The sequence below is a fragment of the Didymosphaeria variabile genome (genome assembly GCF_027946475.1).
Source record: "Didymosphaeria variabile strain IMI 356815 chromosome Unknown scaffold_1, whole genome shotgun sequence".
Classification (NCBI taxonomy): domain Eukaryota; kingdom Fungi; phylum Ascomycota; class Dothideomycetes; order Pleosporales; family Didymosphaeriaceae; genus Didymosphaeria; species Didymosphaeria variabile.
The window spans coordinates 248631-270352 of NW_026611620.1; the positions used below are offsets into that span (position 1 = coordinate 248631).

The 21722-nt window shown below is 52.9% G+C and overlaps 10 protein-coding genes across 10 annotated transcripts; 5 read left to right on the top strand and 5 right to left on the bottom strand.

The window, feature by feature from the left end:
• Positions 1-267: 267 nt before the first annotated feature.
• N0V89_000053 (uncharacterized protein) lies at positions 268-2001 on the bottom strand (the record flags this gene model as incomplete). The annotated part of the gene is made up of 1 exon (XM_056208878.1): positions 268-2001. One exon carries the CDS (start codon positions 1999-2001, stop codon positions 268-270), a length of 1734 nt encoding a protein of 577 aa, XP_056075700.1.
• A 1719-nt stretch (positions 2002-3720) lies between these two features.
• On the bottom strand, positions 3721-5634 carry N0V89_000054 (uncharacterized protein; the record flags this gene model as incomplete). Its single annotated transcript, XM_056208879.1, has 3 exons — positions 3721-5010; positions 5062-5430; positions 5479-5634. The coding sequence occupies 3 exons, from the start codon at positions 5632-5634 to the stop codon at positions 3721-3723; spliced, it is 1815 nt and encodes a 604-aa protein (XP_056075701.1).
• A 432-nt stretch (positions 5635-6066) lies between these two features.
• Positions 6067-7432, top strand: MRF1 (Peptide chain release factor 1, mitochondrial; the record flags this gene model as incomplete). Its single annotated transcript, XM_056208880.1, has 3 exons — positions 6067-6154; positions 6203-6378; positions 6443-7432. 3 exons carry the CDS (start codon positions 6067-6069, stop codon positions 7430-7432), a joined length of 1254 nt encoding a protein of 417 aa, XP_056075702.1.
• Positions 7433-8298: 866 nt separating this feature from the next.
• On the top strand, positions 8299-11320 carry N0V89_000056 (uncharacterized protein; the record flags this gene model as incomplete). Its single annotated transcript, XM_056208881.1, is given in 3 exon segments — positions 8299-9320; positions 9335-9435; positions 9513-11320. The coding sequence occupies 3 exon segments, from the start codon at positions 8299-8301 to the stop codon at positions 11318-11320; spliced, it is 2931 nt and encodes a 976-aa protein (XP_056075703.1).
• A 2147-nt stretch (positions 11321-13467) lies between these two features.
• N0V89_000057 (uncharacterized protein) lies at positions 13468-14412 on the top strand (the record flags this gene model as incomplete). Its single annotated transcript, XM_056208882.1, has 1 exon — positions 13468-14412. One exon carries the CDS (start codon positions 13468-13470, stop codon positions 14410-14412), a length of 945 nt encoding a protein of 314 aa, XP_056075704.1.
• A 322-nt stretch (positions 14413-14734) lies between these two features.
• On the top strand, positions 14735-15766 carry N0V89_000058 (uncharacterized protein; the record flags this gene model as incomplete). Its single annotated transcript, XM_056208883.1, has 1 exon — positions 14735-15766. The coding sequence occupies one exon, from the start codon at positions 14735-14737 to the stop codon at positions 15764-15766; it is 1032 nt and encodes a 343-aa protein (XP_056075705.1).
• A 161-nt stretch (positions 15767-15927) lies between these two features.
• N0V89_000059 (uncharacterized protein) lies at positions 15928-16781 on the bottom strand (the record flags this gene model as incomplete). The annotated part of the gene is made up of 2 exons (XM_056208884.1): positions 15928-16250; positions 16304-16781. The coding sequence occupies 2 exons, from the start codon at positions 16779-16781 to the stop codon at positions 15928-15930; spliced, it is 801 nt and encodes a 266-aa protein (XP_056075706.1).
• A 691-nt stretch (positions 16782-17472) lies between these two features.
• Positions 17473-18135, top strand: N0V89_000060 (uncharacterized protein; the record flags this gene model as incomplete). Its single annotated transcript, XM_056208885.1, has 2 exons — positions 17473-17614; positions 17666-18135. 2 exons carry the CDS (start codon positions 17473-17475, stop codon positions 18133-18135), a joined length of 612 nt encoding a protein of 203 aa, XP_056075707.1.
• Positions 18136-18422: 287 nt separating this feature from the next.
• On the bottom strand, positions 18423-19243 carry N0V89_000061 (uncharacterized protein; the record flags this gene model as incomplete). The annotated part of the gene is made up of 2 exons (XM_056208886.1): positions 18423-19150; positions 19207-19243. 2 exons carry the CDS (start codon positions 19241-19243, stop codon positions 18423-18425), a joined length of 765 nt encoding a protein of 254 aa, XP_056075708.1.
• A 570-nt stretch (positions 19244-19813) lies between these two features.
• Positions 19814-21646, bottom strand: N0V89_000062 (uncharacterized protein; the record flags this gene model as incomplete). Its single annotated transcript, XM_056208887.1, has 1 exon — positions 19814-21646. One exon carries the CDS (start codon positions 21644-21646, stop codon positions 19814-19816), a length of 1833 nt encoding a protein of 610 aa, XP_056075709.1.
• Between the last annotated feature and the right edge of the window lie 76 nt (positions 21647-21722).

The window sequence follows — 21722 nt, forward strand, 5'->3', positions numbered from 1 at the left end:
ATTCCAAAACAGTCACCGCAGACGCAGTCGATATTCTTGCAAATATAATGACAAGTCAACTAGAGAAGGAGTGGGGTCCATCTCGACTGTAACAATAACGCTATACGGGTCCATCTCTTCCCGACTGAACTACCCCTGTCGTTTATCACCATAATTATTTCATTCCAATGCTAAATAAGACCCCAACCCATGTACCCTACCGATACCAAGTAGCAGAAGAAAACGTATTCTTTCGGTGAGCGGCCCTGTAGTAGTTCTAATCTCCCTCTAGTAAGAATCCTCCAACATCCTTTGTATTTGCTTGTCTTTGAACGGGGTGAATTGTTCTGTTTCCTCTGCGGTATAAGCCTCTGAACCCACTTCCTGTTCTTCGCCAAAAGACATCCCCTTCCCTTCATGTACATTCACCGCAAGCCTGGTAAATAATAAAGTATTGTGCATAACTTTTAGGACAAAGAGAAACGTCTGGATGGAAAACGATAAATGATCCTCCTCGAAATGTCCCTTCACGGCAAGGAATGAAGAAAGAGGTTGCGGAACAAACGCTTCGTCTGTGAAAGCTGTAGTGATGGAACTTAGCTTGCACTTGACTTTACAAATGCTTTGTTCATCCGGGTTCCCTCCTTGAGCGATAGTGATCAAGATTTCTTCGAAAGGGTGGTCGAAGTCTTTGATATCGTGCAACCTGGAAATGAATTTGGTAGGGTGGCGTTTATGTTGCATCGCTCGCTCCTGCGTATTGTTCTGAGAGGTTGGGCGTCCAGGAAAGTAGAAATAAATGCGCCGCAGCGCATCGTCATTACCGTTTAACAAATGGTCTTCGAGGGCACTGAATGGGACCTGGAGTACCTCTCTAAATGTGTTTGCTGCTGATAGCGCGGACATGGTAAAATCCTGTCGGAGATGAGCACTATCGTGGCTAGAGTGAAACGATGCAAGCAAAACAGTGTAGAACAACTCTGGGAGAGTGACAGAATAGTCAACCGGGATGCCGGCTGGGCCGTTGAGCCCAAGAGTAGCGTAAACTTTGTCGTGGACCTCTTTGCACTCCCCCTGGCCGAGTCTAGCAACGGTGTCACAGACGGACGGATTGATGATTGTTGCATATTCGTAGTGACGGAATGCCTGCACAATTCTTTTGGTCGGTGCATTCACGAAATCTTTGTGGTGGAACCCTTCGTATGACAGAAGTGTGCGTTTGATCAATGTCCAAGAAAAGATGTAGTTTTCCATCATGACCCGAGCGTCTTTAGCCAGTAGAATCTCTTGTAGGATCCACATCCTGTCCCAATATGTGTTATGTGTGATCTCTATGAACGCTGGTAGCGCTTTACCATTGGAGTTCAGCATTTCTTCGGCAGTGTTGCCAATTTTGGGGTATCTTATCCGCCCTCCCTTCCCTTTGATTAACATGTCGTGTTCGTCGGCTTGATCCCCCATTGCGCGTAGCTCGGTTGCGCCTGCGTGGACGGCCTCGGTAACGTAAGATCCAAGCCAAACGAACACATTCTGGGCTCCTTGGTAGAGTGCCCCCATTTGTTTGATTTGATGTTGTTTCTCTTGAACATCCTTCTGGTTGATGCACAACGCATCTATCCAGAGATACTTTCCAAGGTTCGGCTCAGAACCCCGTGTTATATGGGCGCGAGCTGTGTGCAAAAAGTTGAACAGATTTTCGCCCACGTTGATGCAACCGTCGTTCAAAACGATCCATCCATAAACCGGCACTCTTGCCCACTCATACGAGAGTGCATTGTAGCATGTATCGCTACTATCAATTGATGAATCACCACGCTGGCGCCCCATTGGAGTGTCGACGGGGAATTCCTTGACAACCAGATCGCATCTTATCATACCGTCTTCCAATTCAGGGGATATGCGGAGGAGGCGGAAGCTTGGTTTTGCGGTAGGGAGAGGCTCATACTGATATAGCACGCGTGGCGGGGTTTCCGGTGGGATGGTGCTTTGTCGCCCAGGACTCCAGGGTTTCAATGCGGCCATGGTGCGAGAAAACGTGTGCGCAATCCAACTGAGGAGTAGCAGAAAATCTTTGGTCGTTTGCGAAATTATAGGGACAATTTTCCTTGTAGCGATATTGGAACAGTGAAAGTCTTATATGGCAAGATAGTGGGTGCCTGAAGTCGGCTGCAAGCTGTAACATGATGCCTAGGTGGTGGCTGTGCTGGCGATCTCAGCCCTGACTGGCTGGCCTTGCATTGACAATACATCGCGTGTACTCATCTCACTTATCAAAGCACACATAGTAGACTATCACTTCCGGATACAGGACTTAATACCACCAGACGTCGATCCGCCGTGAGACAAGCAAGACTCATTCACAGGCAAAACGTAGTCGAAATATGTTTTCGGTGAGTAGAGAAAGCCGTGATATCGGAATGCCTTCTGTTTGTGTGAAAAGCATCAGAGAGTGGATTGCAAGTACCAGTCATTATCCGTCAGTGAGCGGCAGTCCTTGTGTGCCTCAGATGCTGCTTGTGTTTAGCGAATACGAGCGTGGGGCGAGTTCGATCTCCTCTGGATCTGTTGTTCATATCTCAACTACTGCATGGAAGGGTGAAAATCAAAGCAAGACGTTGATCTGATCATGGACGTCCAATAAAGAGCTCACCAAGTACAAACAGTCTAGTCTCTAGATCAAACCATCGCCACCAGAAGGCGATGGAGATTCTAATCGTGCGAACAATGACAATGATCAAATGAGGTACATGTAGAAAGGAGCCACAAATGACAAAGGAAAGAACGCAGCAACAGACGATCACGCAGGTAATTGCATAAGGCCGGACGTACTTGAGTAACCGTAAAGTATGTAGTTCGCTCCCGCGCCTTTACGTCTCGACCGCCAGATAGAGCATGCACTAGAAACGTATATTGAAGTTATCTCTTCACCGATCCTCAGTACATTCCTTCCTCCCGTTAAGTCCTCTTCTATAAACGATTTCTCCGCAAGCAACCCAAGATGCGCACTCCAATTCCGATCGCTAGTTTTCATTTTCTGCTCGCAAGCGCCGCAGCGAGTTTCCAAGCCACGACTCCTCCCCCCACACCAACTGCCATGATTGAGCTATTTCCCATTTACCGTACCACCAAGCCAACTACCATGCTTATAAGAGAGATCAAACCAGCTTCCTCAACACTTCCCATCACACTCCCCATCCTCCACCAACTCACCAGACGCCACAACCGGACCAGCTTCCCGTCGGCACGTACAGCTACTTCAGGCAATCGTCTCTTCCCACCTCCCCAGCTCCCTCCCCTTCCTTCACCCTTTCCAACCTTCCTAAGCCAGCCAATTCCCTGCTAAACCCTGACGCGCCAGATATAGATTCCCAATGCCAGAATCCGGGTGAAGGCGTGGTAATAGCGAAGCCCGGATTCAAGTGGTCACTGAAAGATAATGTAAGACCAAAGTGGAGTGTCAGTGTGATGGATTGTTTGGGCGGCAGAAACTGCCTATATAGAGCTAGTGCGCTGCACCTGCCGCACGCCGGAGGCTCCTGCCTCAAAAAAAGATTCATCAGCGAATGCATGGAAAGTGTAGCCGTTGGTTCTGATCAGACAGTCGCTTCAGCGGGATGGCATTAGACTACAGAGGTACAAGCACCGTAGATTGAGATAGTTCATAATTTCATGCTTTACATTTAATCGAAGTAAACAAAAGACGGTCGGACGCAACCTTCATTAGGGGTGAAGATACGGGGTTTATGCAAACAGACCGCACATCCGCAAGCTTCTACAGCGGCACAGCAGCCCCATCCCCCTCAAATCACTCCCCACTCCAAACCATAACCCCATCATCAAAATGCTGCCTAATAATCTGTCCCCGGCCAAACATCCCCTCCCATACCCACTCAACTGCTTCACATTATGCCCCAAGCTCTTCAATTCTTCCACGACCTTCCCGTCGATACCCTCCTCAATGAAAATAGTCGCGTCCGTAACCTTCCCATCATCCCCCGGCATCCCCGCCCCAATGCATATCCTCGGTGCATCCAGCGCATCCTGCGGATTAAGCTTGAACACCTCCTGGTTGAGAAGCACTTGTACGTGGCCCTGCGGCTGCATGAAGCCGCCCATAACGCCGAACACGCTGTGCAAACTCTGGTCCTGTGCATACGTAACTAGCCCAGGGATGATAGTGTGATACGGGCGCTTCCTCGGGGCAAGCACATTCGGATGGTCTTTCTTGAGGCTGAAATTCGCGCCGCGGTTCTGCAGCGTGAAGCCGCAGCCCCTGGGTACGATGGCCGTGCCGAAGCCGCCGTAGTTGCTGTTGATGAAGGAGATGGCGTTGCCGGAGGAGTCGGAGACGCAGAAGTAGACGGTGTCGCTTTGGAGGTGCGCTGGGGAGCCGTGGACGGGCGCGGAGATGACGGTCTTGGGGTCGAATAGCTTTGCGCGAGAGGCGAGGTAGGGCGCAGAGATGAGGTCTGCGGAGGGCACGTTGACGACGTTGGGGTCGGTGACGAACCAGTGGGCGTCGGCGAAGGCGATGCGTAGGGCTTCGATGACGGCGTGCAGGTAGGCGGTGGTGTTGTGGTCTTTGTGGCTCCACTTTGCTATCTTGCCTTGGTTTTCGAGCTCCTGGATTATGCCGAGGGCCATTAGGGCGACGATGCCTTGGCCGTTGGGTGGGTGTTCCCAGAGCTCGACGCCGCCGTTGGTGTTTTCGCCTACGCCTTGGCCGGTGTATTTGAGGGAGATGGGGTCGACGGGCTCGGAGCCGGTTTCCGCGTGGTGCTTTAGGTCGTCTAGGGCGAGGAAGCCGCCGAGATCTGAGACGACTTTTACGAGCTGCTCGGCTACTTCGCCCTCGTAGAAGCCTTTCTTTCCTTGCTTGGCGAGGAGCTTGTATGTGTTGGCAATTGTTGGGTTGCGCATGATTTCGCCTGCTTTTGGTGCTCTGCAGCCATCTTTTGCAGAAGGATCCTTCTTGAGGATCTCGGCAAAGTTAGGAGAGGCGTTCCTGATTGACACCTCGCTGTTCGCCCACTTGGTTTCATATTAGCAAGACTTGTAAAGAACAACCAGCATGGACCTTACGAATGAAGCAGAGAGCTCAGAGACGGGGAAACCCTTGTCCGCGAGCTCGATAGCAGGCGCCAGGACGTCTTCCAACGAGACCTTTTTGCTTCCGAACCGTTCGACACAGTCTACCCAGCCCGCTGCAGCACCAGGGACAGTCACCGCATGTACGCTGGACATAGGGATCTGGCCGGTCTCTCCATCTTTGATGTTCAGAGCATTCCTGATCTTGTCAAGCGTTACATCTTTGCCCGAGCGACCTGAGCCATTCATGGCGGACACCTTCTTGGTCTTGGCATCGTAGAACAAGCAGAACATATCACCGCCGATTCCCGTGGAACCAGGCTCCGTGACATTGATGGCAGCTGCCACGGCCACAGCAGCATCCTATCAATGTCAATATGTATCTCTTATCAAGCAATCTTCGAAACACACCGCAGCATTGCCACCTTTACGAAGCACTTCGATGCCAGCAGCACTGGCGAGGGGTTGCGTACATGATACAATGCCCTTCGTGCTATGTATCACCGACCGTCTGCTAGGAAAGTTGACGAACTGGGGTTCAGGGTGGGGGTACACGTTGGGGCCCATGGTGGAGTAGCAGTAGCGGGGTAATCTGTGATCAGCAGTCCTCGGAACTTGTAGTGCAACAACGCATGAGACGAAAACGCGTTTGAGTGTGAAGGTGTATTGCATTTGATATTCGCCATGGCGTTACTAATATCGTAGGTCCCTGACGGCTATCTACGGAGGAAAGCGCTGCCGCTGGGCTTGCCGACGGAGATCTGTCAGATAGACTGAGAGATTCCGCGCCAATGGAGGGGCTTTATGACGTTTTGAGGATGGGACCGAGGCGCGGAGGAGGGGAAAGGGGAGATGGCTGTCGGAGCCAAATCAGATGCCGGTTCTCGGAGCTAGAGCGCATCACGTGCAGCGCGTTTTGACTAGCGTCAGTTTTGCGGAATGGCGCGTCTGCCAGTGCACGTATCTTTAGACAAGGCGTAGCAATTGATTCCGTTGGGTATGTTGAAGGCTCCTTGGATCTGTCGTAGCTGCCTTGTTCGCTTTGCTCGACCGGCATTCAGACAGCAAGTGCGACTCCAGTCGACAGGTAAGTGCGACGGCTGCTCTTCCTAGAAGTCCGCTCACAATGTTGTAGCTGCTACACCGGACACTGTTCCTCCGGCACTCCTTACACGCGCCCGCGGCATCGCTCACGAGCACAGGCAATTGTCGGAAAAGCTCGCAAATGGCTTCGACACGCGTGCGGCGAAGCGAATGGGCGAGTGCGGCCCCATCGTGAATGCACTGGGAGAATGGGATAAGGCGAATGAGGTGCGTTAATACTCTTATTGCATGATGCAGACACACTTGATCATAATCATACTGATTTGCTAAGTCTGTGGCAGAGCTCACATCCCTGATACACGACCCCAACAGCGATGCAGAACTGCGAGAGTTGGCCGCCGACGACCTAGGAACCACTCGCGAACAGCTGCAGACCGCATCGCAGAGCCTTATTAGCTCGCTCGTACCCGTACACCCTTTCGCCCATCTGCCATGTCTCATGGAGATAAGACCAGGCGCCGGCGGATCGGAGGCGGCCATCTTCGCTGGGGATCTCCTGCGCATGTACCAGGGCTTCTGCAACCGCAACGGGTTCCGCACCACACTGTTGAAGTACGAGAACACCAATGGTACGCAGGAAGCTGGTATACCCCTTTCTGAGGCCATCCTCGAGATCGATCAGGACAATGCATACGGCGTGTTCCGCAGCGAGGCTGGTGTGCATCGCGTGCAGCGTGTCCCAGCTACCGAAAAGAGCGGTCGCACCCATACGAGCGCGGCATCCGTTCATGTTCTGCCTAGCTTGCAGGAGAATAGCGCTGCAGCCGAAGATTTCGATGATCCCGAAAGCGACTACTATATCGATGTCAAGGAGGTGCGACTCGAGGTCATGAGAGCTAGCGGTGCGGGCGGCCAGCACGTCAACAAGACTGAGTCGGCGGTGCGCCTCACACACATACCGACCAACACGGTAGTGTCAATGCAGGACTCTAGGTCGCAAATCAAGAACAAGGAGAAGGCATGGGCACTACTCCGTGCGCGAATCGCGCAGTTACGGCGGGAGAAGCGAGAGGAGGAAATGGTGGCCCTACGACGCAGCGTTGTGGGTGTCGCAAAGATGGGCCGTGGGGACAAGATCCGGACGTACAACTATGGCCAACAGAGAGTTACAGATCACAGGAGCGGAACGACGGTGATGAATCTCGACGACGTTATGGAAGGTGGACAAACACTCGACGACATCATGGACAGCGTGAGGGGCTGGCTCATGGAGCGAGACGTAGAGGCACTCATTGCTGAGGAATCAGAGACCAAGAAGTAGCACTGCGGACAATCTCCGCAACAAGCATCATATCCATTATACATCACCGACTAAAAACTCTTGCGTCGACTGACGAAGCTTGCTAAGTACTCGTAGCAGCTCCGTCATCGTATGGATCGCGACATCTTCACATCGATTGGCCAGTCACGGCTGAATGGGAGCGATATCCATTTGCGTCGCCTTCGAGATCTGTACAGCTCCAGGCAAATGCTCGCATTGTATCGAATGGCTCGCATCCACCAACCCAAATGCCACCGATGCTGTCAGCCGACCATCTTCTTATCAATCGATGCGTTGTTGCATATGCACCAGGTCTCTCAACAGCGCCCTGTTTCGAATGTTGCACGCCACCTACTCGTCAGCCTGCTTCGCGTTGTAACCTCGTCCATGTATTGACCGGCACTGCACTTTGCGATATCCTGGACTGAGTCCAAATGCCAGCTAGTTGTAAGTAGGACCGATTAGAAGGGCTGCCCAGCTTAATGGATATTATACAATCGGTAGTGCTAGGTCTGAAGCTCAACGAAAAAGAAAGGCGAGCATTCCGGTCAGAAAGGTGGGGTGAAAGAGCTATGCCTGAATGGCACAAGCGTGGAAAGCTGACTGGCGACGGCAGTCCATCGTGGCTGCAATCGCTGCGCCTTCTGTATGCAGTATAATCAGCACAAAGGCAACAGTTGGCAGCGACCACTGAGAGCATCCTTGGCCGTCCAGTACCATGTTGTCGCCTGTTTCGCCTGCAGTTGTTGCCTGCGTGCAACCTCGACCAAAGGATGAGACGAGGCTGAGCGAATCGTATATAGCCCGGTCAACACTTTAACGACCATCGCTGAACGCTGTATCATCATCCCTCTATGCTTTCCGTCATGTCCTCTTCCCCGTTACCTATGGTGTCTCCTGTGTTGCGGGAAACCGCTAACCTCAAGATCGAGGAACTCAAACGCTTCAGCGAACACTTTACGAAGAACATCATCTCCGACCTCAACAAGGACTACGATCAACATGAGGCAAGGGATGCTATCTTGGCGCGGCTCGCGACCCTGTTCGACCGCGTCGAGGCATACGAACCCCAAGGCATCGTGGACGACGAGTTCGCTATGTGGATTCGACGTATCGAACAAGCGCAATACGACAGGTCCATTACCTCCGAGAAACTTGTTTCTATGGAGAAGGCCTTTCACCAGAAGCTCGAGAAATTCGCGAACCGCCTGGCCATGTCTGAGTTTCATGTTGCCTTGGTGGAGCATGCTCTCCATACTCCAGACGTTCTCACAGATATCGGAGCTATATTGGACAAGGTCGTTCTCGATGATGAGTTTGAGTTAATTGAAGAGGAAGTAGACAGTGTCTATACCGCGTTTGAGCAACACGCGTTCAAGAAGAGAGACCTCGACGACAAGGCAATCAATGACTACCTCGGCCGCCTCTTTGAAGACGCTGTTGGTGACGTACAACTTCAGAAACTTCGACGACAAATGGAAAACTATGGAGAAGATCTGTTGTTTGGCGAAGACAAGCTCAACGTGGAACTTGTGGAATGGTGCGTTGAAGACTTACACGGGAACGGACTTCTGAGCGCAGAGAAAAGATCCACGCTTCAGGGCTACTTACAATCCGAAGCCGCAATGCGCGAGCTCACCGAGATACTCAATGCGAAGTCTATACGTCATTGGAACTGGCGCAACGGAGATGAAGGGTTACTTGTTACAGCTAAGAAGAACGCGGATGGCAAGTACTGCATCATTGTCGAGGAGGACATCATAGACATGCTCTTCCTCCACGCTTTAGCAGTTCGATGGAGTATGGAAGTGAAGGAAGCTTTGAAAGGGCTGACCTCAACTCGAGCTGAGACTAACGACGTCACTTCCGAGGAGCTTGAAAAGCGCGAGTATTATCTTCAAGGACCTCGGCCTCCTCAGTCTACTTCTTGCACTACATGCCATCCTCATATGCGTTCAAGCCACTCGAGGGATTATTCGATGCCTCCGCCCCCGCCTCCACAAGTACGTTATCTCTCAGGTTCTTCTGCTATCTTTTGCTGACATCGCGCAGCAGCCCATGTTGCCACCATACAGGGCAGCCAACAAGCAAAGACGCAAGGCTGTGCTGCCCCCTGTACCCCGCTTCAATAGCTGCATGCCGCGAAGCAAAAAGGCCCGCCGTAGCCTTCGTGTCCCTCTGCCGCCGCCTCTACCATATGACTCTAGTATGAGTGTGGATGAGGAACGCGGCAGGGTTTACATGCAGAAGTTCTTGCTGTCTAGAATACCAAAGTCTGAGGGATGTTCGGCAGAAAAAGCAAGCGATGCGGAGACAAAAGCTGCCCTGTTCAAGATGCTCGCTCTAGATATCAAGACTCGTGAAGCATTTGACGGCAGCGTTCACGGGCTCACCGCGAACTTTCGATCGTTCGCTTCTTCCATGGCACATGAAACCATACTGGCGGTGCTCGGGTTTATTGGCATATCAGAGGAGTGGCTCGGCATCTTCAAGCGCTTCCTGAGTGCACCCCTCAATATGGGTCCCGTCGTTCGCGGTACCTCGGACCAGGTGCGCACGCGCACTTCGGGTATGCCGATTGCTCACGGCTTCGAGACTTTCTTTGGGGAAGCAGTGCTGTTCTGCCTTGATTTGGCTGTCTCATCTAGGACGAGCTCGGAGAAGACGACTCCCTACCTGCTCCGCCTGCGTGATGAATGCTACTTTGTTGGCAAGCATCAGCAGTGCGAAGAAGCACAAGAACAGATCGAGACTTTCGCCAAGGTCATGGGTCTGGATGTCGGTGTGAAGGATTTATTCCCACCCGCATCTGGTCCCGGCGTAACCATTGAGTATATTACTTTTCATCGCAACGATGCCGATGCCTCTGAAAGGCCGAACAAGGTTACAATTTCCGTCAACATGGCTGAGGTCTCTCGCGATGCTCGCCGTGTCAAGAACATACTCGCATCTTGCCCCACAGTGTTCGCATGGGTCACCGTTTGGAATCGCTCCATTGGCGCCTATGGATCGCATGGTTTCGGTCCGCTCGCCAACGTCTTCGGCAAATCACACCTGGAAGCCGTCACGAGGGCTTACAACCTCGCCTACGAGACAATCTTCGAAGACAGCAACTTGACGGAGCATTTAAAGAAGCTGCTACCATGTGCCTTACCGCTCGGAGACTCAACGTTCACCCTCGAAGCATGGATCCATCTCCCCGTCGCCTACGGTGGCCTCGGCGTCAAGAACCCTTACGCCACCCTCAACTATGCGCGCCACATGCTGACTGACCCCGACGCCGCCCTTACGGACTACCTCGATAGCGAGCAGAAATACTACGAGCACACCGGCAAGACGTTCGCCAAGCTCACCACCAAACAGAGGGAGGATAAGCTAAAGGGCATCTTCGACGGCGACGAAGAACGCATCGCTTCCGTCTTTGGGCCAGACTGGACGACAAGCACGGTTACGTTTCCCAGCCTGCAAGACCTGACTGCGCGCCGCGAACGCCTTTCTACCCTCTTCGACCTGAGAAGCGTTTTCGAAAACCCTTTCGCCAGACACAGTCAATACCCCTTCAGCTACGACTCCCCTACCCTACCACCTCCTTCTCCTTCCCCGCCATCCCTCCTTGACACCTACCGCATGCTCGCCAGCCCTGCCCCGCCCAGTCATTTCAGCGCTAGTGACCGCGTGCTGGACGATGTGTACCGCTTAGCTGGGAAGCTGGATATGACGCGCTGGGAGAGGATGTGTGCTGAGGATAAGTGGGCGGTGGGATTGTATGGGGATGAGTGCTTTGGGGCGTTTGGAGGGCTGGAGGTATGGTGGGGGAGGGGTGCCCAGGGGGTGCTGAGGGTTGTTAGGGGAGGTGCGGGAGGGGAGGGAGAGGGGATGGGGGAGTAGTTATATGTCTGGGGAGGGTATTGAGAGAAGGGGAGGGGAAAGGTGGCGAGGGGCTGATGAGGCTGGAGATGGGTTGGGTTGGGATAGGTTGGACGGGACTAAGTGGTGGGCTGGGTGGTTCCATACGTTTCTAAGTGATTGATGATATGTACGAATTATGTCCAGCTCTGCAAATTGCCTGATCACTCCTATCAATTTTGACAGTGGCTCGAGATATGGCTTCGATATCAGGCCCAAAGCATCGCGTGCAGTGTGCATCCTCCGGTACCGACTTTTCTGCAAGGATCTACTTGACGCTGTAGCATGCTCTCAACAGCAGGTGCTTTTGGCCTTTGTGAAAAGAGAGGGGGTTCGAGAAGGAAAACGGAGCGATGTCTCTCTGTGTCAAGGGTCGTTAGTGAAAAGCCAATTCACCATTATCCCTTCACAGGTTCAGGTCGCAATGTGAGCATATGCCGCACGCCCATGGCGCACTCCAGCACTCCATCGCTCCCGCAGAACTATTATAAACAGTGACGTTTACCTTTGGGGTATACCACCGCTCCGCTTCGGTTGCTTAGGATCAATTCAACTAGGCTCGAGCATCACGTCTGCCTTGTCGGTATTCATACTGTACGCTGCGGCTTGTGCGAAGCAGATGATTGAGGGGCTTGGATAATTTGACGCAGGCTTTTGTTGCCTTCTTCTGCGGGATCTTCCACTCAAGTCCCTACCACATGGCCCAATCCCTCAACTCTCGTGGGTATCCTTTCTCCCTCTGGCAGGTATACTGATGATCACGCCAGCCAACTTCTCTTCCAACCGAAGCTTACGATGTCTGTCACGCCATCCCAGGAAACCGAAGATATCGAAATGAAGGACATCAACTCCAGTATTGTGCATCTCGACCCCAACGGCGCACCAATCCTCCCCACGGCGCAAAATGGATGGCCCCATCCCCATCCCCATCCCCATCCCCATCGCCTGCCCCCATTCCTCATGGTCCACCCTCTCCGTCTCCCCACCCACACCGTCACCCCCTACGCTAAAACGCCCCAACTGGGCCGCCAACGCCGTCGAAGTCTCCCTGCGCGCCGACGTCCCTGAAAGCGACCCCCTCCTCACCGAGTCCTCCGTCTCCACCTGTGTCGGCATCACTTTCCTCTTCACCAGCCGCATGATGCGCGAGACAAAATGAGTACTACAAGACCCTCTTGGCCCTTCCTCTCCAAGCGCTTCCTAGCAGCACACAAGCGAGATCGTAGATCCGCGTGCTGAAGGCACCCGTTTCGTCTTCCTCGCGCAGAATATTAGGGTGTGCTATCTGCATAATGATCAGAATTAGCTCGAAGATACATGGCCTACTTAGTATAAAGCCTTCTTTGTTATCGTGTCCTCTGGGTGATTTTATGAGTCGTCGAACCCACACCGCAGGGACTGACGGAGCATACAAAGCCCAGGTGCCTGAGATGATCAGGCTTATTATCCTGGTGGCTTCCTCTCATGAATAATGTGTCGGATCTCACAGTGCCAGTTTCATATCCAATTGACATGGCCATGGAGAAATATATCTCCGTTGCTGCAATGTGGCCGACAATGGGCCGTGACGCTTCTGCAATGTTACTCGCGATGCGCCCGTCATAACACCCCAAGGGAGGGATCATCCCTCTGGAGAGTCTCGCAGGCTCTTTGAAGAGGTAACCTCAACCGCGAGGATAAAGGAGACGAAGTTGCATTTGCCTAAACGCACAGCCGATGGTGGATCGGGGCTACGCTTCATCGGGCCAAGTCCGTCGCGCTAAGTCTAGCGTGGTCTTACAGGGCTGGCCTTACTTTGTGATGCAGATTTATATGAGACCAACGGAGGTAATAGAAAGGACCTGGATCACGCGCAATGGAGCTGGCAATACGTCTCACTTCTCTAGCCATCTCTCGTATAATATCTGCTCTGGATCAGTGCGAGCAGACTCACTAGCAAAGGCCACGCAGCCGGGACGCGACTGCCCAGGGTTCTTCTTTCTCCTGTTGACACTTCCCCACTTGGATTCTCAACGCGACCACCGAAAACGATACATTGTCCACATTCCACAACCCGCCACCACAACTCCTCATCATCACCTATCCCTCGCTCATTAGAACTGCCGGGCGCCGTCCCGAAACCCATCCCTATGGAGCAATCACCATCTCAGTCACCGCTCACCACACCTGATTCAGCATCGTCAGGGCCCAGTAGTCGACGAGAAAGGATGTTGCACGATTTTCCGCGTGCGCACGTGACCAACCTCGGCGGTGGTATCATCGGACCGGTCTACCTCACTCGCACGCAAGACGGCGAGGTCCTCTTTGCCGAGGCACAATTGTTTCAGGCACCCTTCAAACACATGGTCATCGACTCGCCGACGCTCTTGGATATGTTCAAAGGCCCGACGCAGCGGATTGATCTCAACGTTTTGGATCATCCGTGGCCTCAGTTTCGCCTCGAGCCCCGGGAAGATATGAAGTTTGATGTTGCGCGCTTGACGCGAGAAGAGTACGTGAGGTCGGGTGACAAGTTGGAGCACGCGGTGAAGGGTCACCCATACGCCTCGGTCATGGAGGTCACGCCATCTGTTCAGGTCGCGAGGAAACGGTCACAACAACCCAGCGTGTCAACCGAAGTACAAGGTACCCGGCAGTCTGAACGCACTTCGGCAAGGAAGAAGAGGCCATCGAGGGACCCGGACGAGTATGGTTTGGCGCTACCAATTACCTTCCCCGCAAGCCCTTCACCTGGTGCACTCGCCGGCTATGCGGTCGCCACGACGCTCGATGACGCCCAGGCAGAAAACGTCAGAGATCAGATGTCTGTTCTTAAGGAGAACATGTTCGACTTGTTGTCCGCCGATAATCGCTCAACATATGAGTGGGTCCTCACGACAGGTCTAAAGAGGCAAGGCAAGGAAGGAGCAAAGTTCAGAGTGATTGTTGCCGATAGGTTGCGAGAGCTCATGAGGTCGCAAGGTGACAGAGCGAAAGAGCTGCAGTCCTTGCACAACCAATATGCGGAGTTGCAGCGGAGTTTGGAGAAGAGATGGCCGTATCATCTGCCACATATCGACAAGCTTACGGCTTGAGGTGAACTATTGTTGATTTAATACTTGAGCGGGGGCATCCATTTCCTTATTTACGGCACATTTGAGGCGTTATGTGGGGTTACGGTATGCATGTTTGCTTGGAGTCGTGGCTGCGTGTGGTTTCTCGCATGGGGGTGCGGCTTCACCCGTTGTAGTTTTACTGTCATACCAGAAAGTGTTCACCTTCACCGGAACATCAATTGAATCACCTCAATAGACTCTGACGGTAACATTGCCGCCTAACCTCGCTAAAGAAAGCTGCGCGCACTTTCTCCCGTCAACAAACGCCCATACGCACTCTGACTTCAACTCCAACTGCACCATGCCGACGCCGCCAACAACATCACCCACGCGCGTCAGTCAAGGAATCAAGCAACTTCCCCTTTTCGAGCACTTCGATACAGAAACGCCCACAGCGAAGCTTCATGCGCAGAAGATAGCTATGCCGCCGACTCCCCCGTCTGAGAAGCCACCGGCCTCGTCACTTGCTTTGCCATCATCCTCAATCGCAGCGCCGAGCTCCCCCACATCAGGGTTCCAGACTCCACGGGAAAGGCGCAGCATCAGCAACCGCTTCTGGGAGAAGAACGCAGCACCCTCCACAGACGGCGCACGCGGCATCTCCCTAGCAAGCGACTCCAGCGACTCCGACGATAGTTCCGAAGCTGCAAACATCAAGACTCACAATCGCCTAGAATCAAACATCAAGCGGCTACTCGCACTAGAAACCGGCCCCGTGCGGCTCAAGACCTTGAGTACAAACGAGACAGTCCGCGAATACACCTCCCTTCTCGACGCTTTCGCGCACAAGCCTAAGACGCAGAGGAAGCGCAAAAAGGCTACGGATGCGCTGCAGGCGTTTCTGGAAGAACATGATCAGATTGTGGAGGTGTATAATCAGTATGCTAGACTGGACCGCAGGGTGTGCAAGGACCGCGTGTTGCCCGAGTTCGAGGTGTATTACCCTCCTGAGTCCAAGCAGACCAAGGACTCTACCGTCAAGGACTCTTCCAGCGACGTGCGCCGCGCACCGGCAAAGCATGGACATGCACATACTGAAGAAGACGATAGCGATGCAGAGGGCATTGTCACGCAGACTGTGAGGCATGGTGAAGACTTTGATGCGCCGAGCGTGTTCAATACGAGGGGGGTGAGTGTGCCGAGTATCTTCAATCGGAAGAGTGGTGAGATGGCGGAGAAGAATCAGAGGAGGTTTTTGCTGTATAGGAGGGATGCTCCGCTGAAGAAGAATGATGAGGGGGTGGTTAGGGATGAGGGAAGGCCGAGTTGGGATGAGGAGGTGAGGGGAGAGGGGACGCCGACGCGGCCTGGGAAGAAGAGGAAGGTTGCTTAGGAGGATGGAAGGGGATATGTTTGTGGGTTGGGTAAATGGCGTTTCGTGGTCTGGATGGACTTTGTTGGGCGTAGGCTATGTTAAGGCTCTTCTATACTGCTAAGGTCTAAGTGTATCGGGGTATACCTCCGTCAGCGTCGTCATAACTTCATCAAATCCCCCTAACGAGGCACTCCAAATTCCGGCAGAAATTCCATCGGATCCTGTCTCGTCCACAACTCATACTCGCGTTCTTTCGTCATCCACACCATCCCAACCATGACGGCAGCATTCGCAGCCATCTCCCCATCCGCAATGCGCCCCACCCTTCTAGGCACCACCATAAACCACCTCTTCGTCAGGATAACATTGTGCGGCGTCCCCTGCTCCAACGACAAATAATTCCGCAGCTTCTGATACACCGTCACAAGCGCATCTGCATCCACCACCTTCGGTAGCTTCTGCACAGCATGTCTAAACGGCACTTCCTCGTTCACCCATATATCTATCTCTCGTCAACACAATTCACATGACCTCACGCGTAGCCATCGAACGTACCATCCCCCAACTCCCCCCCATCAGGAAAAAGCTCAAACGCCTCCCTCCCAGGATGCGGCAGCACTTGCATATGCTTATGCCCCACGCTCGCCCCCGCATCAGCACCACAGTTGAAAATAGCAAGGTGCTCGCTCTGCAAACTACCCAACACGCTCCACAGCGCCCCCAGATCCGCAAGGCTAAGCGGCGTCTGCTGCGGCTCGAACTCCACCGTGTGCAGCACGAACTGCGGTCTTACAACGCAGAACTTGTTCAGTATCAATTTATGCGTTGGGCCGATGAGGCCCAGACTGAAATCGGGGTTATCATCGGCAAAGGCGTTGGACACTTTTCTTTGGTGGCGGGTGGCGGTTTGGGGCTTCTTGGCGAGGCTGGAGGCGATGCGGAATTGGAACTTTGGGTTTGGGATGGTTAGGTGGTGGGAGTGGGTATGTGTGGTGTGTTTGGGGACGTACGTTGAAGGGATGCGAGGCCACATGACGCGGTTTGACTTCCGTCCAGAGGAGTTCGCCCGCTGAGACGAGGCGGTCGAACGAAGCCAGAGCTTCTGTCTCGAGGTTTGGTATGCTACCCATCAGTATGCTGTAGTGGATGTGAAGGTATGGAAATTATATAGTTGTGTGGAGGAGGATAGAGGAGCGCGTTTGCAGACAGGTTGCGCAAACAATGCTGACGTAATGGGCACTAGCGAGGCTTATCGGTCGGTCTGGTCAGGTTGGTAGAGGATGACGTTATAACTGTTTGATATCTCTCTGGAGAGGCGGCTAGATGGCATAAATGAAGGACGTTCGTTCATCAAAGCGAGCAGTCTTGATTCTGGACACCCGGGCTCGCGGTCACGTGATGGTACATTCACTCTGTATCGCTGCAGTATATGCTCTGTCAGCATGCATGTTGAGCGTAGGAAGCCCATGTGAAGCACCCAAGTAGATCTACGGAAAGGGCTAGTTACCCTCATGACCGATGTCATTGACTCAGACGACGCAAGGTTAGACCTAGGGTCCAGCGTTGGACCCGAAGTGAAAGCTGCGAGCTCAGCTCAAGCGCACGGCCCTCAATCTGTACGCGCTTGCGTGTCGCGTCAACAACTCTGCTCACGCACCGTACTTCGACTCTCTAAACACACACCCAACTCCGACCCACGACTGACGTTCAGCGCAGGACTCATCATGTCGGGGCTCTTTCGACCTCCGGGCGCGGATCCACTCGCAACGCGGGCCGATACCGGGCCGTACGTTCAGAACGTCTGCGGGTGCCTGTCGCTCAGCAAAGCTAAGATGTATCGTGACTTCATCAAGTATTTCGAAGACGGTACGTCGTCACCTTGTTCAAGTCGCGCAATCGGGAGCTTACCTACCGCAGGCGTGATCTCCGAGGACACGCTTGCTTCGATGATCCGCGAAGGTCACATGTTCGACGATAACTTCTATGCTTCTATACTCCATGATGATCTCGTCCTCGTCATCCTTTACAACAAACTGGATGAGAGCCCTGAGGTCAAGGCTGCAGTCGAGGGTGCTGGTGGCAACATCACTGAAATTCAGCAATCTTTGTCAAGCCTTGGGTTTGCTACTTCAGCTGCTGTTCCTGGTAATGCAGAGCATGCGGGTGCGGCACTTATCAAGTTCGACAAGATGTGGACCAATGTCACCAAGCAGCCTCAAAACAAGATGACGTTGTCACTTCGGCCAGCTCTTGCCAAGGAGAGTACGGCCCCAAGCACAAGTCATAACGAGGCGGGGAAAGCAAAGCGAGTCAGAAACTCAGTTAGTAGTCGGGAGAAGAAGACTCTTGCGGAGGAGGCAGACACGTTTCTCAACGAGGGAAAATGATTGATGAGGCAGAACACTTCTTCTGCGGGCACACATGGGTCATAAACGAAGTGGTCTGCCGGACTGCACTTCAAGGAGCCGTCCCCTTGATTTGCAGAACTTCCTTCTAGGCATCTCGCGAAAGTTTGGAAAAGGGTGTAACAAAGCGGGCAATGAGCACGATGCATGGGTCTAAGATGACCAGAAAAGATGGAGACAGCTTTCCGTAAACTGTTGACTCTCAATATATCACACTACAGTCCTATCTTGGGACTGTAGTGCCATAGTGTTGACACCCGTCTGTCACACTACCACTCATACATACCTGACTTTCCATCTTGATCCCAAACCATAAGTCCAACGACATCCTCCTTCTCCCCCTCAGCACACTTCCTCACAACGTCCGCTGCGTCTTTCGGATCCCTTCCATGCTGCTTCGTGAAGTCGCCTCCAAACTCCGTAGCAACCAGTCCAGGACACGCCGCCCAGAACTTAATGTCCTTATGCGTTTGACTCCAGTTTGCAACCATTGCGTTGATAGCTGCCTTTGACGCGCTGTAGTACGCACCTACTGCTCCACAAGGCACATGGCCGTTTGCGACTTTAGTGATAGACCCCATGTTCGAGGTAACCACAATCACTCGCGGGGATTCTGCCTTGCGCAGCAATGGAAAAGCCGATTCAATCAGCTCGACGGCGCCGAAGACGTTAACTTCGAAGATAGCGTGCCAATCAGGGCGGGTCGTGGAGTTCCACATTTTACCTGGCGCACCGAAGATGCCAGCGTTGTTTACGAGGATGTCAAGACGGCCGTAGTCTGTGCTGATCGTTTTCAAAGCGGAGGTGATGCTTTCGGAGGAGGCGACGTCGATTTGGATGGGTGAGATGGTGGAGGAGGTGTGAGTCTTTGTGGGGAGTAACTTGCTGACTGCTTCTTTACCACGGAGTTCATTGCGTGCGCCAATGAGGATGGTGTAGGGATGCTTGGATTGTGAGAAAACTTCTGCGATGGCGTAGCCGAGGCCTTGGTTTGCGCCTGGGTGATGATCGTAAGCATATTTCGACCTATCTATACATCTCGATGTAGCATACCTGTGATTAATACAACAGGTGGAATGGAGGTCGCCATATCTGTAGAGGGATCACTAAGAGGTTGCTTCGAGGCGATGTTACACGATGGAGCGGATGAGGTTTTCGGATGTGATGCTGTCTGGTACTTTCCATGAGGCTGTGGAGTGAGTTTTTATACGTGATTCCAAGCAGTAGGCGAGATTGGTAATATCTTTCTGCACGCGCGCGGAAAGTGCTGACAGAGTACTCATTGTGGTTCTTACAGCACCGACCTTCGTGCATGCATGTTGGCGGAGGCAAGCCAATTTTGACACCTTGCCCGATTGGGAAGAAATTGACCAATCAAAGGTACATGGCTTAGGCGAGCCAGTGTCTTTCCTTCCGCTTTTGGACCATATTAATTTACACCGCGATATGGCTGAGCTGAGCCATTGTAGCTTCCATAGTCTTCTCTATCCCATTGATTTTTCTAATTCTATAGAGAGTGGATATCGTCTTATTGCTCCATTTGGTACGTAACTCCCACACTTGCAACACGCCATATCAATATTTCGCGCTTGAGTTCCGCTTCGACATCTCCTTCCTCCAGTTGGGTAGTCCCATTTCGCAGCCCACACTCACCAGCCACTCAATCACTCATCTTCAGCTTCTTTGCAGGTCGACCTTGCTCTTCATGGTCAACGCCTGCAACCTCTACGTCCGTATGGTCGTCGAAGCCCTGTCCTGATCCCTCAGGAAGTTTCTTCTTATTCTTACCTTCCATGTGTGCCTGCCAGAAAGGATCGGCCTCGATGTGGAAGGGGCGCTCTACAGTCACCGGCTTAGATGAGTCCTCGATGTCAGGATCGATGGTGGGTAGAGGACCGTCATCATCCATGCCATATCCTTCGCTATGGCCGATATTCATCTCACGGTCCAGAGCGCCGATATCGGTAGTCATTGCATCGGTGGCTTGAGCCGTGGCACCTAGTGATGGTGTTGGTGGTCGAGTCTGATGTGAAGACTGGACGTTTCCGGTGAACGAGGATTTCTGGAGGGACGTCGTATTCTGGGGAGACGGAGATTGCTTGGCAGAGGTTGTCTGTTCGGGGATGGGCGCCTGCTTGGGCGATGAAGTCTGCTGAGGGAAAGAAGAGGGTGAGCCTTGAGCGGCCTGTTTGCGCTTCTTGTTCGCGGTTGCTCGGAGAGTTTCGTTGAGCTTGATCTCCTTCACCGAAAGAGCGAATCTGTGGTTCTTCTCCTTGTCATCAGGATCGTCCACGGTGTAAGTGCCGCCTGCAAGATACTGCTGGATGTCGTCATCCGTAATTACAGGGACATACAGCTGGCCACCTGCTCTATCTTCCATCATACTCAATATCTCCTCGCGGACAGCGACCATCTTCACGGCTCCCGGCCTCCTAAGATGCTTGTGTATGGTGCCGGTATATCGTGCTACACGAGGAGAGAGGGGTTGTCCATCCGAATCTTTCAGCACCTTGCCCTCGAAGAAGTTGTTGAAACACTTGTACATCATGGCTTCGCTCGGTATCTCAACGTTCTTTCCGCTCTCGATGACCGCCTTAAGCTTTTCGAAGAACAAAGTCAACCAGGCATCCTCATCCTCGTGGAAGACATGCTTCTTCTTCTTCCTCGTGCTGTTGGTAGCGCGGCTTCTAGCCGGGTCGGAATCTGGCTTGACCTCCTCCATGTCGGGGTAGTCGGCTCGAATATCGGAACCGTCTCCGTGCGCCGTCCATTGTTCCCGTGCCAAACCATAGTATTCGAGGAAGTAATCATGGTCGAAGTACTTCCGGTCCAGTCCAATATCTTCGTATACCGCGTTTGGTTCCTCGGTAGGTGAACGCATCGCCTCTTCCTGATGCCGCGAGATCACATCGCTATCTTCCGCGTCACCCTCGCGGTCTTCTTCCACATATTGGTAGTCCGACGCGTTGTCGTCGTCTCGTACTGTGAGCATTCCAGAAGCTTCGTTGATCGCCTTCCAAGTTATACTTGCGCCAGAAGACAGGTCGGCACGCTGCATATATTCCACCTCATCATCGTTCTCAGAATCGGAGTCCAGAAAGTTCAGATCTTGAGGGGCCATTTCTGCGGCAATGCCCGGCGGTGCGTCGACAGATAGACCGATGTCTAGCTCGGGTATATCAGAGGTAGTCATCTTGGCCCAGTCCTCTTCTGACTTCGACGATGCCTCGGACGTATACGAGACATTCTCCTCGTCTAGAGAAGGTGAGGCGGGAAGTCTACGCGTCTCGGGTTCTTCAACGTGGTCAGGGTCGGATTCCACGTTGAAAAGATCATCTTGACCCGCAGCTTCCGAATCTGTGATGTCTCGGTCGGCGAAGCTCGTGGGTATACGAGGGGTATCGATGTAATTGCGGCCGGCGTTCATGTCGCCCTCCTGAGTGGGTAACAGTGAGGAACGCGTGTTTACTTGGTCGGTGTTGTTGTCGGTCATCGTCGGTGAAGAAAACGATAATACTGATAGTATCCGTATCTAGAGAGCGAGTGTTTGGTGTTTACGCGGGGCGCAA